Raw genomic sequence first — 16,310 nt, 5'->3', positions numbered from 1 at the left:
TGTAATTACAGACAACCGAGAAAACAGACTACCAGTTAACGTCCCAGTGTTGCTCTTCATGGTCTATAAATTACTTCTTTTTAAAGTGTTCAGATGTGAAAGGCAAAGAGTGTGTGTGTTTGGGGGGCTGTTGACCATGCCAGTGCTACTGTGTGTATTTGTGTGAGGGGTGGGGTATGTGTGTGTGTCTGTGTCTCTGTGTGTGTGTGTGTTGTGTGCATGACTCCACATGGTGTCATTTGTGCAAGGCCTAGTAAAAGTCTTGAAATGTTGCTTTATATTACAGTTACAAACAGTGACAATGTGTGACCATTACAACATAGCAATAGATAGATAGATAGATAGATAGATAGATAGATAGATAGATAGATAGATAGATAGATGACATTTTCTCACTTCATGTTCCATGGTATAAGAAGATTGTGCAGCAGCACCACACTTAACACATAACAGAAAATCAGCTATTTGATAAGTAACAAGTTCACAAGCAACATTTGAGCTTGTTGACAGTATAAAGTAGCCTGTGTGTGCTGTCACAATCCATACATATCAGTAATCCCCAATGCCTGTGTTACAAAAGAGAGTGTTTGTGACCATCTCAACAGGTCAGAGAGGCCCTCACAAGTTGGTCAACACACCTCCGTGCTCTCTGGCCAGCCCAGTGAAGTGAACGTGATTGAGAGGGCAATAGGCCTCCAACCCTGCAGCATGGTGGAGTGACCCCCAGCACAAAGGCCAGGCTTGAGACCTGGTGTATTTTGGGAGAACACACAGGCGGAGTGAGAGGTATTTTACTCTTTCTTTCTTTCTCTCTCTCTCTCTCTCTCTCTCTCTCTCTCTCTCTCTCTCTCTCTAATCCCCCCTCCTGGTTACCCCTAGGTCTCTTGTTGTGTGCCACAGAGATTGGATGTCCAGGAATGTGAGGAATCCCTAGACACTTCTCCCCATTCCCTTATGGTGCCATTGAACACAATGACAGCTTTGGGTCTCCTCAGGACTCACTGCACGAACCTAGAGGCCACCTCGGCCATATCCCCTCCCTCTCTTTCTGACTTGTTTTGTCTTCCTTTCTTTCCTCTATTTTCTTTCTTTCTTTAGCTTCCTACCTAACTTTCTCTCTTGTTATACTCTTGTCTCACTCTCTCCTCCCTCTACCACTCCCTTTCTTCCTTACTTTCTCTCTGTCATTCTTTCTCTCTCTCCAGAACTCTTGCATTCTATCTGTTACTCCTACACTCTTATGTAGCTGCCACAACACATAAATTGCAAACAACATGTAAAATTACAGTAATTTGACAGAAAACTGTCTAATCTATTCAAATAGTAACTGCCAAACATATGCGCCCAGTACATATTTACATATTTTCTCCACTGAAAATACAAGACTCAAACAGTCTATAAAGCTGTAAATCAGTGGTGTTAAACTTGACATATAGTCACACACACACACATGCACACACACACACACACACACACACATTCACAGACTGTATATTGACACATCACAGACTGCGCGCTGTGACTGCCACCATTTTAATCTGCTTCCTGGCCTCTCTCCAAGTGGCCTCACACCTGAATGAAACCAGCGGAGCATACTGAACTTTATAACTCTGTGGCCCTCCCTCTGTACTTTTGCAGGGCTGTGAGACCGTTCAGCCATCTCAGTCACACTGCCATAATATAATAGAGAGGTCTTGACCCAAACACCCCCTACTCCCCAATAGTTCTGTTCCGGGCCATCTGAACGGTTTTTACAGACTCAGACCCCCGACATGGTAGCTCATCCCCATGTGAACCTCACATGGAAGTTATCTCTATGGGGAATGAAATGTCTCAAATACAAACTTACATCCACTGTAGATTTTTAAATTAGAATGTAGGCTACATGTGAAAGCCAACAAAGAAGATGTCCGTACACGTATAGGCTACCATATGTAAGAATAAACACAAAGATATGGAAGGTATGCTACTATATTGGTTATATGGTTTATTAGGCCTATAATCCTGCTACGGGGTCCCCCTGTGGATACACGTAAAGTGGATTATGCATTACATTCCTGGTTGTCTTAGAGAGAGGGGCACGACAAATAGCCTATATCAGACAATGCCACTGTACAAATGGATATGGTAATGATGAAGTCTAAAGAGCCTTTAAAATATACTGGAAATAAACAAGTTCACTTTGCAAGTAGCCTAACTAAAACACAGACATCACTGTATATCTCGGTGGTTGACTCTTTTTGCAATCCATTGTGATGTTCTGCTCTGGCAAAGATCTGGTTAACTGTGACACGGCTGACTGCCTCTCACAGAGGTAACAGAAATGGGAAAGAGCGGCTCAGCGACAGAGAGACTGAGAGAGCTACAACACCAAACCCTCAACACCTGCCAGTACTTGACGGAAGCCTTAGACGAAAAAAGTCAGTTTGTTAAGGAATATTCCTGGGATATGTATACGCGAACAAACTTCAAAATGAAAATTTGACACTCTTAGTCACCCCGGACAAGCTCTCGTTACTGTTTGACGAAATTTGATGCAGTTCTCTGGGAACTTTCGCAAACTATGCTTTGCTCTTCAGCAGGTTTTCATACAGCATAATAACGTTTGTCAAAAGAAAACAAAAATAAATTCGGTCGTTATTTGAAGGGATTTCTGTAGCTCAAGTAATAGCCTACCGTAGGTATTGGACATCCGTACAGCGCCACGATATGTAACATCTTCAACCGCCGCAGTTTTCAGGAGTTATCCTACCTGCTTTTCAAGTAAGTCGCTTTTTACCTAATCATTATTTGTCACACGATGTCTACAAGTCTCGCTATAAAGAGTGTCAAAACTTGTTTTAAAACTAAGCTTTGAGCTGGGATATGGAACGATCTTGACAGTGAAATTTTTTAGGACTCGTTTAAAGCAAAGCTTTAAAGAATGGATCCTTATGAATGATGGAGTGTAACCTGTGATAGCCTTCAGTGTGGTCACTCCTCATCATCCTGATCTCTGGTAATTTCTTTCTCTACTTTGAAAATTACTTTCTTAACTGTGTTGTTTGAAGTTCAGTTAAGTATGCTGATAAAAGTTGCATTTAGCCTGTCAAGTTGTGAGGACCACCATTTGCTCTTTGTACGCATATTCGCGTTTCTAAAAGAGACATTTTCCTATTAAATGCATTTTCAGTGAAGTTACCATCACACTGTAACTTTTTGAAAACAGAGCAATATAATGCACATTATGTGTTCTCTTTTTAGTGGGCGCTTGTATAATTCATGCACGCGTCGGTTTCTTGGCTGAAGTGGTTATACATTATGTATCTTAACTTAAAAGCAAATCGTCCTGTGACCTGTGATCTTCCATCCTCATATTTTCAGAGATCGCTGTCGCTTCAGCTTTCCATTATTTCAGATGTCCAGCATGAAATTGTCCCTGAATTTCTCCCTGGTCAAGACTTAGATAGACAGGAAATATCTGTAGGCTATTAACCGTACAAGTATTGCGTTGTAACAAGAAGGTCTTATGCTTTACCATAGGCCTACAAACATACATACATACATACATACATACATACATATCTACATACATATAATATACATGTACATGCATCCAAGACATTCTGATGTCCTCTAAAATAATATTTGCTTAAAGATACACAGCACTGGTGTGGAATGCTACTCATCATAGATCATAGGTCTACATCATAGACTTCCTAGCACATCAGTAACCCCACAATAATATGTTTTATGTATTTATTCAGTTTACATACCTATACATGCACATAATATTCACACTGTCAGTACAATCCATACCATTTTGAGGTCAAATATAATATTGTATTGATATGAATGGTGGCATAACACTTTTCTTGACTTTTTTGCTGTGTGGTAGAGCGTAGTCTTGCACTTTGTGAGTGGTACATTCTCAAATATACCAGAAAAAAACATGAAAACGCTCTTAGCGGTTATGATTGTACAGCTGTTATGATGTCCATGTCCTTCAAGTGGGTTAAATATTAAAGGATGACTTCATAAGAACATCTATCATTTTGACTTTCTTAGCAACATCAGAAAAATTAATGAAAGATTTGAGTAACCTTGAGCATCTCTATCATCTATTCCAAAGTAAAAAAAAGAAAACACTACATAACTAGATGACTGAATCCATGTATCAACAAAGTATTGAATCCCTCATGTGTCAGAAGTCATTAAATATTTAACCATTTTGAAGAACTGATAATAAATGCTGTTTTTAAGCACTTCAGAGTTATTACTGCCAGCATTTCTTTAGACGTTAGTTGCATGGAAGATTGCATTGAAGTCAGCCCTTAAGAAGCAAAGGTAGTTTTATTATGTTTGTTCAGGGTTAAGAACTTGCTGTTTAGCATCCACAAAGAGAAGGTGTGTACCCTCAAGGGATAGTCTACCTCTGATTTTCTTCCCAGCCCAGCCTCTTTGCCCTCAGTGTCTGCTGTGAAATATTGATCCAAAACTTTGGCGTTTTCAAAGAGATATGGACTTTCTTTGTTCAAGCCTCTCTCGCACACAGAAAGCAACTCGTTTGTATTTTCAAGGGGCTTTGATTACACGGGGAACTGAAATAAAATTGATTGCAGTCCTTCAGCTGTTTTGCACTGAGGACGAGTATTGAGAATAAATTTCTCTTGACATGTTGTAGATGGTGAAGTAGACACATGCTATGAAATACTCATTAGTGCGGGAGAGGTACAGCCTGCCATAAGATTAAAGACCTTTGGTCAAGGTTTAAATGTAATTGTTTGAATTAAAGGCTGTTTGGCAGTAGAGTCAAAGAAAATCTCTAATTTGGTTAGGTGTCACTCTCCCACTTTTTCCAACTGCCTGATAAGGATAATTAAATCTGGTGCTGGTGTTGATAAAATGTTCGTGTTGAAATAAGGATACATTATTTTCACTAATAACGCACATAAATCCTTCTCCTCTTGGTCTGTAATTAGTTTCGCAATCTCTCTTATCTTGTTCATACCAGGGAGTGTCCCTAGACCACAAATCGGAGCCGTTTCATTTTCCAGACTAAAGATAATTATGTAAAGTCTTTAAAACTAAGTCTGCTTTACAATACTCTCTTTTTCCTTCATATAATTGTCATTGCATTTAACGCCTCTAAAGCACGAAACACCACCACCCAGTATAGCCTTGACATTTCAGACATTAATCCTGGCATTTTCAAACAGCTCTGCCCTCATGAGATGTGGCATACTGTAAAAAGAACTTTGTATTTTGTCACTTTTTATTAAGAGTAGACTGTGAAGTGGCTGTTGGATTTTGTGATATCCATTTAGTTACTGCTCTGACTCCCAGTCGTCAACACTCCCCGACACTCTGTGTCTCACATTTGTCATCGAGGATCTTGTGCAGTCAGGCGGTTGCCAGGCTCCACCCCTCGGCAAATACACCAGTCCTCTTGAGACGGTCGTCATGACGGCTGCGACGAGATACGGGGGGGTCAAATGGGGGCCAGTCTGGGCTCCCAGGGGTCAAGAGGAAGGGGGAGAGGGTATGAAAGTGATAATTTAGTGATACTGGTGACTATGGCAGCGTGCCACTTTTGGAGCAAGTGTCCTTGCCATACGAGGCTTTCTCACTGGCAGTCAGTTTTGGTAAGAAGAAATACATTGATAGATGCTATGATATTGTAATAGTTATGGTTTATATAATATGATTGTTTCCATTTATTGCCAGTTCAGCAGCTAGGTTTATTTAGTATGATATATATAGTATGGTATATATAATATAAAGTTTATATACTATTTATAATTTATGTAATAGTTTACTTACATGCAAACATGGTTTTTATATACACCATGCATTATTTTATATTATTTTGTATTCCTTTGTGTGTCTTCAAAGGCTTCAAAGGATGGCCACACAGATGGCTTAAGACTCAATTTCAGAGTGTCTATTTGTAGGGTCTTTGTACATATTTAGAATGAGCATTGCACAGAAGCCCAATGGTACCAAAAATACACAAAGACCATGGCTGCAATAGGCCTTTCTCTTTGCAGGAAGGACAGAGTTCTTTCTAATATTATTGCTGCTCTGCTACTGGCAGTGCAGTGACTTGTCGGCTGTGATTACATAGCATTAATACCTTATAAATATTGTAGAGTGGAAGCCACAAACGCACTTGTGCATGTCACCAGGACTTCAAACACCGAAAAAGCACCTGACATGACTTTAGAATGCTAACCCCCGGCCCCCTCCCCAATGACTCTCCCGCCTAATTCTAGTGCGGCTTTTACAGGGAAAGGCACAATACAGGGGCGTCAATGACAGCGGGCAAGGGTAGCTAATCCATGCAGCTGTCAGCCCAGGGGGTATTAAGCCCCCATTCTGGGGATTCTTGGGCTGATGCCAGTGGAGGACCTTACTGTACCGCAGTTGCTTTGAGAGAGGGGACCGTCACACTGTCTGTGTTCACTGAGCAGGGAGAATTTTCAAAAGAAGAGACAAAAGAAAGTCGCACTGTGTGGAGCCATAAATTATGACATGAAGGGCCAGACTCATAAAAATAAATTCAGACACAAAAGAAAACCACAAGGTTGTTAGGCTTTCTCAGTGTTGGACTGAAAGCTTAGAGCACACCGCAGGCGGATACGGTGCAGTCACGGGTGGATGATGGCTGTCTTTTATCTGACGTCAATGTCTGAACACTAATATATTTTTTAAAATTATGTTATTTAATATTCATGTTCAAGTACCCCCACCCCACCCCACTCCTCCCCCGGACTGTACATTGTCTCTAAAGTCTAATTTGACCCCTACCCTTTTGCGATATCCTACTTCTTTGCCCCTGCTGTAGTCATGTTGATTCAGTATTGAATGTTTGCCTTGATTACTTCTTCAAGGACACTTTCTTTCCTCATTTTTGTATGTAGTGACGATGTAGGTGTTGCTGACTTTTAATGAAATAAAGGCTGTGATAAAAAATACATTGTTATTGGTTTTCATGCCATGAGCCAGATGGTTGACGCAAAGTGTCTGCACTTGTATCAGCCTTGGATATAATATACAGCGGGCTTAAAATAACCCTGGTGGTCTAGGGTACCTGCTGCTTATGATATGCATGAGACACAATCACTTAATGCTCCGAAAGACAGTGCAAATCCTATCACGTTCCGTACCTGGGCAGATGACAAATGTTGACGTCACAGGGCAGTAAACAAAATCATGTTCCATCATAAACAGTATCTGATGCTGGAAAACAGCTGTGAGCATATAAATAGCCGGGACACAAAGTTCAGATAATTGCAGAGGAATCCGGTGTTTATTGTGCAAAAGAAAAGAGCAAGCCCCCATTGAAACAGGTGTTGGAATGTGATGGGAGGGCGAGTAAGGGTGTGGATGATCTCTCTGCCCCAACCCCCCACCCCACACACACACACACACACACACACACACACACACACACACATACACACACACACACACACACATACATACACACACACACACATACATACACACACACACACACACACACACACACACACACATACATACATACACACACACACACACACACACACACACATACACATACATACATACACACACACACACACACACACACACACACACACACATACATACATACACACACACACACACACACACACACACACATACACATACATACACACACACACACACACACACACACATACACACATACACACTTCACCAACCATCACTTGCCTTCATTCTGATCTCTTGCCAGTGGAATGGCTCTCTAATGCTCATTTTATACTATTACAGCAGCAGGTCTGTGCTTTGAAGGATGAAGCACTGGGTGGGGGCGGGGTGTGGTGAAGGCGGGTGGTGGGTGAGGCAGGATTACACACAGAGAGACATGGGCGGGATGCTTGATGAAGTGCATAAATGCCAAATGACGCAAGAGCGCCCCTTTTGTAGTGTCACACAGGGCAGCTCGCTCAGGCGTTCACACTGGGGTGCTGCCGCCCTGTTAATTAAGTATGTGAAAACTGGCAGACAGGTTTGCCATGGATTTGAGGTGGTTGTTGTGACATATACACAAGATCTGTCCTGCTGATTTGAAGGGAGAAAATGCAAATCACCTTGTGGTGCAATTTAAAAGACAAAAGCCCTGAAATAGGAAGTGTTTAGCATAGCTGAACTCATCCTAAGAGAGGATATTTTCATACCTACTATTGAACTTTCAGTTTCCTTTTTTTGCTGCTGCCTAGAGTCAACAAATCATTGTCTTGTACGATAGGAACAGCAAAACAACCCAACCCGTGCAAGGGCGAGAACCGGTCACTGGCACTGGGGACTTCAAAGGGGACCAGATAAGATGGCGAGAGCTTAGCGGCCTTTTGAAGAGAGGTGCTGAATCCGGTCTTTAAGAGTGGGGAAGCTTAGCGGACAGTTCCAAAGTTCACCACGCGGCCTGGATTAAACATTGGACCTCAGGCCTCTTCGCCTTCGCTGTTTGAAATAGCAAGATCCATTGAGCTCCAAATTGTATGAATCAACTACCGGTACTCAGTTTATGGCAGTTGGAGTTCTCTGAGGCTCATCTCAATAAAGAAATTCCTTTTAGACGTGATGTAAAAAAAGAAATCACAATGGCAATCAGTCGTTCTGTTAGAGAGGTCCTGTACTTAACGTGTATGTTATTTCAAGCGTTTATGTCTGCAGACAGATAGAACACCAGTCGACATATGGGGCTATTTGTGAATGAACCATTCCATTTCTGTGTCAGCAGACCGGCCACTGATAAATGAAGCTTGTGTCCCCTCTGTTCGCAGACATGCCGTCCTCTCCTCTGAATTAAAGAGCTGTTGACAGGTCGAAATGTGCAAGCACCAAAGAAGAGCCTGGGAGCGAGTGAATGACTTTTAATTGTATGTATTTATTTGAATTTCCCAATTGATGAACTTGCAACAGTCAAGATCGGAAATTTATGTTGTGCAGCTAGCACAGGCTAAGTATTTATGGGCATGCAAATGCATATTTAAAATATCGGTGCGGCTTAGAAGGTACTCATTTTAGAAAAGATAGCTTGTGAGAGAGCGTGCGAATACCTTTTAGCACTCCCACATCCCAGATGCTTTAAATTCTCCCTTTCAAATAAATGTTTTAAGAGCTCCTACACTGTTCACCACAGCTATGCTTCTACATATTAGGTGCGGTGGAGGTGCTTGGTTGGGTGGTAGGGTTGCATAGGGTGGCGTTATTTTGCTAACAGCAGTGTGTTGGAGCACCCTGTAAATTACTGTTGCAGTTTTTCCTCCTCCCCTCTCGTGCTCGTGATTCGGAAACCCGACCTTGGTGGACCCCCCTGTCCAAGTCTCCTTTCCTCCTGGGGCCGCTTTCCAAGCCTGCTGCAGGTGGCTTCCTCCCCGACAGGGTCGCGCTAATGAGATCTCGCGTCGACAGCTCAGCCCCGCCACCCCTCTCGCTCCCTCTTGCTCTCTCTCCCTTTCCTTTGCCTGGCTTGTTTGGAGAGGCGGACTGGCTGTTATGCCTCCCAGCACGCCTCAGGGTCTCCGGTTTATGCCCCTGCTCGCTTGCGATTCCAAGAGCACAATTTAGCTTCCTTGGCCTAAAACCCCTCAATCTCGGGCTTAGCGTTTGGGCAGCCAAAGTCCAAATTTGATGGAAGGTGCCCACAAGGAGGTCACCTCTTCCGCTCCCAGACCAGCCTCGGGGGCTTTTCACCCTGCTTCTTTTGTTATGAGGAAGATTCACCCTCCCCAGGCTCAAACCCCCAGATCTCAGGGCTTAAGAGTCAGGTGCAAAGCTAATTAGCCACTGCTAGCTTTGTTACCATTGTGCCTTTTTTGGAGGCTTTAGGAGAGAGGTTTACTGCTGCACTGCCCCAGTAAGCCTGGCCTCTGCCCTGTTCCCGCTCACCCCAAGGGTCTGATTGCTGAGCCACACACTCATGTTACCCTTTCTTTCATCCCCGGAGAATCATATTTGTCTCTAATTGACAGGCGTTGGTTAAACCTTCAGCACCCCCCCCAAAAGGAAAGGAGAATTTGGGAGGGTCTTCCCTCAGGCATAAGAAATATGACCTCAGGATTTGGGCTGACTTGTCCAGTAGGGAAGGGTCTGTCAAACCTCAGTGCAACGTGTCAAGGCTTAGATGATTTAGTGTTGCCTGGATTATGTTGAGAACTGATTGTTCTCAACACCCACCATGACAGAGTTTCAGTGTTCTTACAGACTTGTGATTTATTAGTCATGAGTGCACTACTAAACTAAGTTATCTCCAACAACCTTCCACAAACCTCTTAGTTCAGTCTACAAAACCCATTTGCAGCCAACCTGACTGCTCAATGTGACAGAAAATGTTGCATTTCATATTACTTAGCCTCCTTGGGAAATAATTATGGCCATCTCTGCAGACTGAAGTATGAAGACGGGAGATGGTGCTCATGCCAGTAATGTGGTGTGCACATACAGAGAGATGGTTCCTTATGGGCTCGTATGTCCCATGAGACCAGGTGACCTAGAAAAACATATGCAGTTTGTCACTACTATCAGAACTTACTCTGGACATTCAAATCGGTAGAAATAAAACAATTTGCCTTACAGATAATTCACACCCACATCATTTAGGAGAGGATAAAGCTTATGAAGCTTTGAAAAAAAAAATGCACTGTGTCCATATCAATGGGTGTAGCTTGTTAAAACATACAAGTAAGCTATTTGGTTAGGCTTCTATGACAAAATTCTATTATAATCTTAACTAAAATACAGCTATATCATTGGAACTTTTTAGTACCAACTCTCTCACGGAAAACTATTACTGGTATATTTAGAAAAGACTAATTTTTGATGCCATAAAAAGCTGCCATCTTCACTGAAAGCAGCTCAGGAGGTCCTCCTTTAACTTCCACCCAGCCTCAGACTTTCACAGTCTTTCTCCTCAGGAAAAAGGATTACAGGGCTTTACGCAATTTACCTGCTAAACATCAAGGAGATGTTGTGGTATTTAGCTCCTGAAGGGCATGCTTGAATTGCAACTTAAGCATTTAACCTGTTTTTCATGTACATAAACCAAAGCCACAATCTTCTAATACTGAACAAAACATGACCCCTCTGTAATCTAATTTACTTTCACTGCTTATTTGTGGATACTTGACTATTTATAAACTCATTATGAGATGAGTGACTTCATTAGTACACTGCATGACTATTGTTACACTGCATGTATGTATATTGATTTCTGGCACAAAAAAAGCAGATCCTTGGTTGTTACTGTGGAAGAGTACAAGCTGCCCATGAGATTTACCTCATGTTCACTGTGTATGTCAACACTAAAACCACTAAGTGAGCATTCTGAAACCCTGGGTTGTTTGACATTATGTCACGAAAAAGAAGCTAAACTAAGTGTAATGATGTATTTCATTTTGGCCTTGGCTGAACTGCAGTGTGTCAGTTAGCAGATTTAGCAGAGCCATTTTGAGAAATGTATACTTTGTGAGTTCTAAATTCTAACTCTCTGTGGGCAGTTATTATACTATTATCTGACATCAGTTATTTCTTGAAAGTGCAGTTTGATCACAAAACAAGCCGCTCCAAACCTGAACTTTGGATACTGAGGAGCCTCTGACATCAGCTCTTCAGGGGAGAACGGGGCTATTCATTTGGGATTCATTACTTTGCTCTCATCTTGCCAGGTCCTGGCTCTGCTTTGCTTCACTGACTAAAAATTCAATGGAAACAAAGAGTCCTCCCTTTTTGTAGTAATCAAATACAGTCATCAGTTCTTAAGAAGTGAACAGATTCTGTATCAGCTTCCATTTTTCTCTCTCCGTGAAGAGGAAATCAAAAGCTTCCAGGGTTTAAAGAAAGGCAGGAGTTTGTTTTGTGAGAAAAAAAATAGATGAAAATGAGAGTGAGGAAATGAAGTGGAGTAGCCTGTTCTGTCTCTGCCAGTTGATGGATATTGGAAGTGATTTGTCCTTGTCTTTTCTGGTCCAGCTGAGATATTCTGTGAAAGTTAACCCCCTTCTGACTGACAACGCTCCAGTGGCACCATGTGAGTTGAGATCCCAGTTGGGAGATACATGTTATGATTTCTGACATCCTGATCTATCCATTTGCTGACAAAGAAAAGGACTCACACACTGAATACATTCCTATTGCGCAAAATGTGTTGTGCCGTGTGTCCGTAGTGATGATGGTCTCATCTGCCGTGCCGGATTCTGGGGACCATAGCTGTAGATTTCTCAGTCTCAGTCTCTGTTCATTTGAGGGGGGGGGGGGTATTCTCAAGGCCAGCCTTTGTCTGCACCACACAGAAGACATTCCTCAGTGGAAATCAGGTTCAGAGTCAGCAGTCCTTTCTCTACCTGAGGTAAAAGTGCTTTTCACGACAAACTGACCCTAAAATTCAACACCGTTCTGTCCCGTAGTGGATTAGTGGCCCCCCGCCATGACAGTTCAGTGATTCGCTTCAATGGGCGCCTCTCTGAAGAGTTTTTTTTTTTTTTTTGGGGGGGGGGGGAGGTGGTAGAAACAACTAAACAAAGACTTCATCTCCTTCAGCCCTGAAAAGAGAGTGTATCTCTTTGCCTGGTAGTGAGTCCTACCCTCTCCTCCATGCCGGCTCTGCTGCATGACCTATACTTTCCATGTGTTCAGTCCTTTCAAAGGGCAGATACCCTTTGCAAGCCATTTTCATGATCTATCCCGTTTTCATGGAAAGTAATTTTCCATTTGTCAAGGTCTTGCAAACGATTCAGGCACATATGGAGGAGTAGGAATGCTATGCATTTTTGGTCATGCTGTTGGTGGAAGAATAGAGGTAAATGTGAAATAAAGCTGATTTTTTTGGACATTAATCTTTTGTGCAAGCATCCGTTTATAATGCATGGCCTGAGAACTGACTCGTAGGTGCTCTTGTGTTAGATGCTCTTGTGTTGAAAACTCCATGCTTGTCTTCTACCTTCATACTCTCAAATGTAATTTACAGACACTCTTCTCCCTCTGTCTCTTTGTCTATCTCTTTCTCTCTCTCTCACACACACCCCTCCCTCTATCTTACCCTGTCTCTATCCCTCTTTCTCTCTTGCTGTCCTGCCATTCTCTCTCTCTATCTCTCTCCCCCTGTTGTATTGTTGCTTTTTTGGATGTAGGATATCGTATCAAAGGTCCTCCCAAGTGCCAGAACCCTTTGGCAGAGCCTCTGCTGTGGGACTAATTGACACGGCGTGGGTTTCAGATAAGAAGCTGCAGATGGATTTCTTCTGCAGCTCCAACTAAAACACTTAACATTGCTGGTGTGTCTGGTGTGTGAATAACACTGCAGTATTGTATAGATATTGGATCAGTGTTGTATAAAGTGGCGCCTTCATTGACCATGGCTCATCATATCCTATGCTCAGAGGCATGACATTTGATAAATCCTAATACAAATATTTCATTATCTCAGTGTCAAGTTACTCACCCTGCCTATTGTTCTGAAATTATATCTTTCCTTTCGTCGGCAGAAGCCTCAGAGGGCAATTCAAATGGCCTCTGAGTGAGGCGTTTGTTTAGTGTTGTGATATATAATTTTCTGAAGACTGTTATACATTAACATAAATAACTGCCCAGTGCACTGGAATATCCCCGTGTGAGCAGAGATGTGGCCTAGTGACTCCTGCCCTGCCGGAGCCCTCCCCGGTATGTCAGGAGTGCTCTCAGCGAGGCTGTATCTATCATGCTATTCTAAGACTCTGCCTGTTTGCATTGCTAAGGCTCATTACACTGTCTTCACTGCGCAGGTGTGGTCCTCTTTCTGAAATTCATACTGCCCTGGGACTGATAATAACCAGCACACAGCCACTTGTGGCTCATAATTAGAGAGTAGGCATGTTCAGACTTCTAAACATAAGTCGTATGTTCACTTTTGCTCCTCGATGCTTTGACACACATATGCTCCATGTGCTGGGTATATCCTCATCCTCACATGCTGAATATGGTGCCGCTGGAAAGTGTCTCAACCCAATGCACTCCTCATTCACCCAAAGTGACATAGCTGACTTCTCTTGCCCACATATATTTTCCATAAGCTTATTTGGTAGCCATTTAGAATGGTCTGTATAATAGTCAAGTAAGATAATACTGTTTTTGCTAATTATGGGTGAGGAACATCTTAGAAAATGAAAGTTGCTAATTTTATTTTTAAGAGGAAGAAAATAGCTACTCTATAAATACTATGATTTGCTGCCCGGTAGGAAAATCCTTGACATTGATATTTGTGATGTGGTCTAAATGTCATAGTCACTCAAAGCTTGTTTAAATGCCTGAACCTTATAAAGACAACAAGTATCCCTTGTTTCATCAAATAACTTTTTAGAAGTCTAGAGAGACCTTATTTATTTAAATACACAGTAATTATTCCTGTGTTACAGTGAAATATTTTAGAATTGTATTACAATGTGTTTCTCACCACTATATTCAATCTGTCATACTGTCAGTAGAATCCCCTGACAAGCGTTGGTGACATATTTTCCTTGTGATGCTACTGACAGCACGAGTTTGCACAGACTTTACTGTTATACATGTAAATCTCTGAGTTGGACTGAGACTTCTCTGAAGTCTTTTGATGCACTGTAGACAGCCAGAACCCACACGCACACACACACACACACACACACACACACACACACACACACACAGGGCTTGGTCTTGGATGGACTAGAAGGTCAGTCACTGGGAGAAAAAAGAACCACGTTGTGAAATTACAAGGTGCGGTCAGGAGATCCTCTTGAAAGTTAGCCCTGACAACCAGAGGGAGCTGAGAGCGGTTCGGTCTTTACACGTACAACCAGAGGGAGCTGAGAGCGGTTCGGTCTTTACACGTAGGCTCCCTGGCCTCCCCTCCCGCACACCCCCCAGCAGACATGCTTGTAGACGCGGACACGGAGGGGCCAACGGGAGAGGGGCGGGGTCCCCTCTTCGCCCCTTCGTCCTGTCTTTATTTGTGGTTCCTGCTGCCGCTGCTAGACTGAGAATTTAAAGATTTAAACCAAGACAGTGTGACAGGGATTTGCATTAGCTGGCAGGATTTGGCAGCCAGCGTTTAAGAACTCCTTTTTTTCTCTCCTCGTTTCTTTTTTCTCCACCACCCTCTCTCCAAGTGCATACTTCTCTAATCTCTTTTGGAGCGTGGCACTTCTGCAGGGAGAAACCCTAAGCTGCCCTCTCCCACACAATCCAGCACTTTGTTACTGTCACAGTGGCCTGGGATGGAGCGGAGTTTGGCTCCACACACGCCACAGGCCAAGCTGCTCCGCTCCGCGATAAAGCAAACATCTGACGGACGACGTCTGCAGATAGGGGGAGAGAGATGTGTGAAATTGTCAATTTCTCGGCTCAATATGTGTATTTTTTTTTTTAAGAATAAATTATTTGACTGACATGTGGCAGTATTTGAGTTTGATTGAATAAGTTTGATTAAAGTATTTAAGAAAGAAGAACATACAGGGTCTGCACTTTCCTTCCTATATCCCTACTACCGTATATACCCTGTCTTCATTTGGGTCGATTCTTCTGCATGGGTGATTTTTACAGTGCAATATGGGAGTAGGCTAATCTCCTTGGGCTGACTGAGAGCATTTAAAAAAAAAATGTTTGGCCGATGCTGTTTTTCTCACTGGTGTGCACTGACCTGTAGCTCCTGGATTGCAAAAACATCAGGCTCATTTGCAGGCTGTAAGAAGCTTGGAGTGGGGAGTCGCTGCCGCCGACTAAATGGGGAATTCAGCAGCTACTGTTCAAGCTGTACTTTGTTCTCAACTTCTCTTAACCTCTTTTGTAGGTCTCAGAAGGTTAACTCGGCTGTCATCGCTATGGAGACGACACAGGCCCTCCTCCTCTTGAGTTTATGTGTCTACGGTTGTCATGGCAACCCCCGCTCTACGCCGAGAGTGCATTTGTCTTTCAAAGGTGAGGCTTACTTTATTTTCTGCATGTTCATGAAAAAGGCATTTCCTTTGTTGGCCCGCTCTTTTATTCCTTGACATACTCACACTCAGGTTCAAGAAAAGCCCCTCTCAACTTCGCATCAAACATTAAAGCGAGCCCTTCAAACAAAGCCCAGGCTGCTGTTAACCTAGGTCACACCATTGAAAATGCCTTTCTATTAAAGCATTGGTCGAGTTCTTAGCTCCAACTGTTTACTTGCAGTATTATATACAAATCTTAATCATATCTGTTGCATTTAACATCGTCATCATGTACAGTATTGTGCATTAACACATATAAAAACATGCATGCATCAGTATAACACAGACACTCCTCCATATTTGACAATGAAACAC

The 16,310-nt window shown here is 42.6% G+C and overlaps 1 protein-coding gene across 6 annotated transcripts in view; it reads left to right on the top strand.

Moving 5' to 3' along the window:
* The first annotated feature begins 2,330 nt into the window (after positions 1–2,330).
* The window catches only part of sema3gb (sema domain, immunoglobulin domain (Ig), short basic domain, secreted, (semaphorin) 3Gb), a 34,084-nt gene continuing 20,104 nt past the window's right edge, over positions 2,331–16,310 (top strand). For 3 of the 6 annotated variants that reach the window (XM_042097569.1, XM_042097568.1, XM_042097562.1), the window contains exons 1-2: positions 2,331–2,763; positions 15,809–15,936. In XM_042097569.1, coding sequence (XP_041953503.1) covers positions 15,840–15,936 — 97 coding nt within the window. In that variant the 5' untranslated portion in view covers positions 2,331–2,763; positions 15,809–15,839. Of the gene's footprint in view, positions 2,764–8,795; positions 8,892–15,808; positions 15,937–16,310 lie in introns of all 6 variants that reach the window. The other 3 variants (XM_042097563.1, XM_042097564.1, XM_042097565.1) reach the window with 3 other exon arrangements.

This window comes from Alosa sapidissima, chromosome 7, assembly GCF_018492685.1.
Source record: "Alosa sapidissima isolate fAloSap1 chromosome 7, fAloSap1.pri, whole genome shotgun sequence".
NCBI classification, from domain to species: Eukaryota; Metazoa; Chordata; class Actinopteri; order Clupeiformes; family Clupeidae; genus Alosa; species Alosa sapidissima.
The sequence above is the reverse complement of the archived record's forward strand: the minus strand, read 5'-3'. Positions and strand labels throughout refer to the sequence as shown.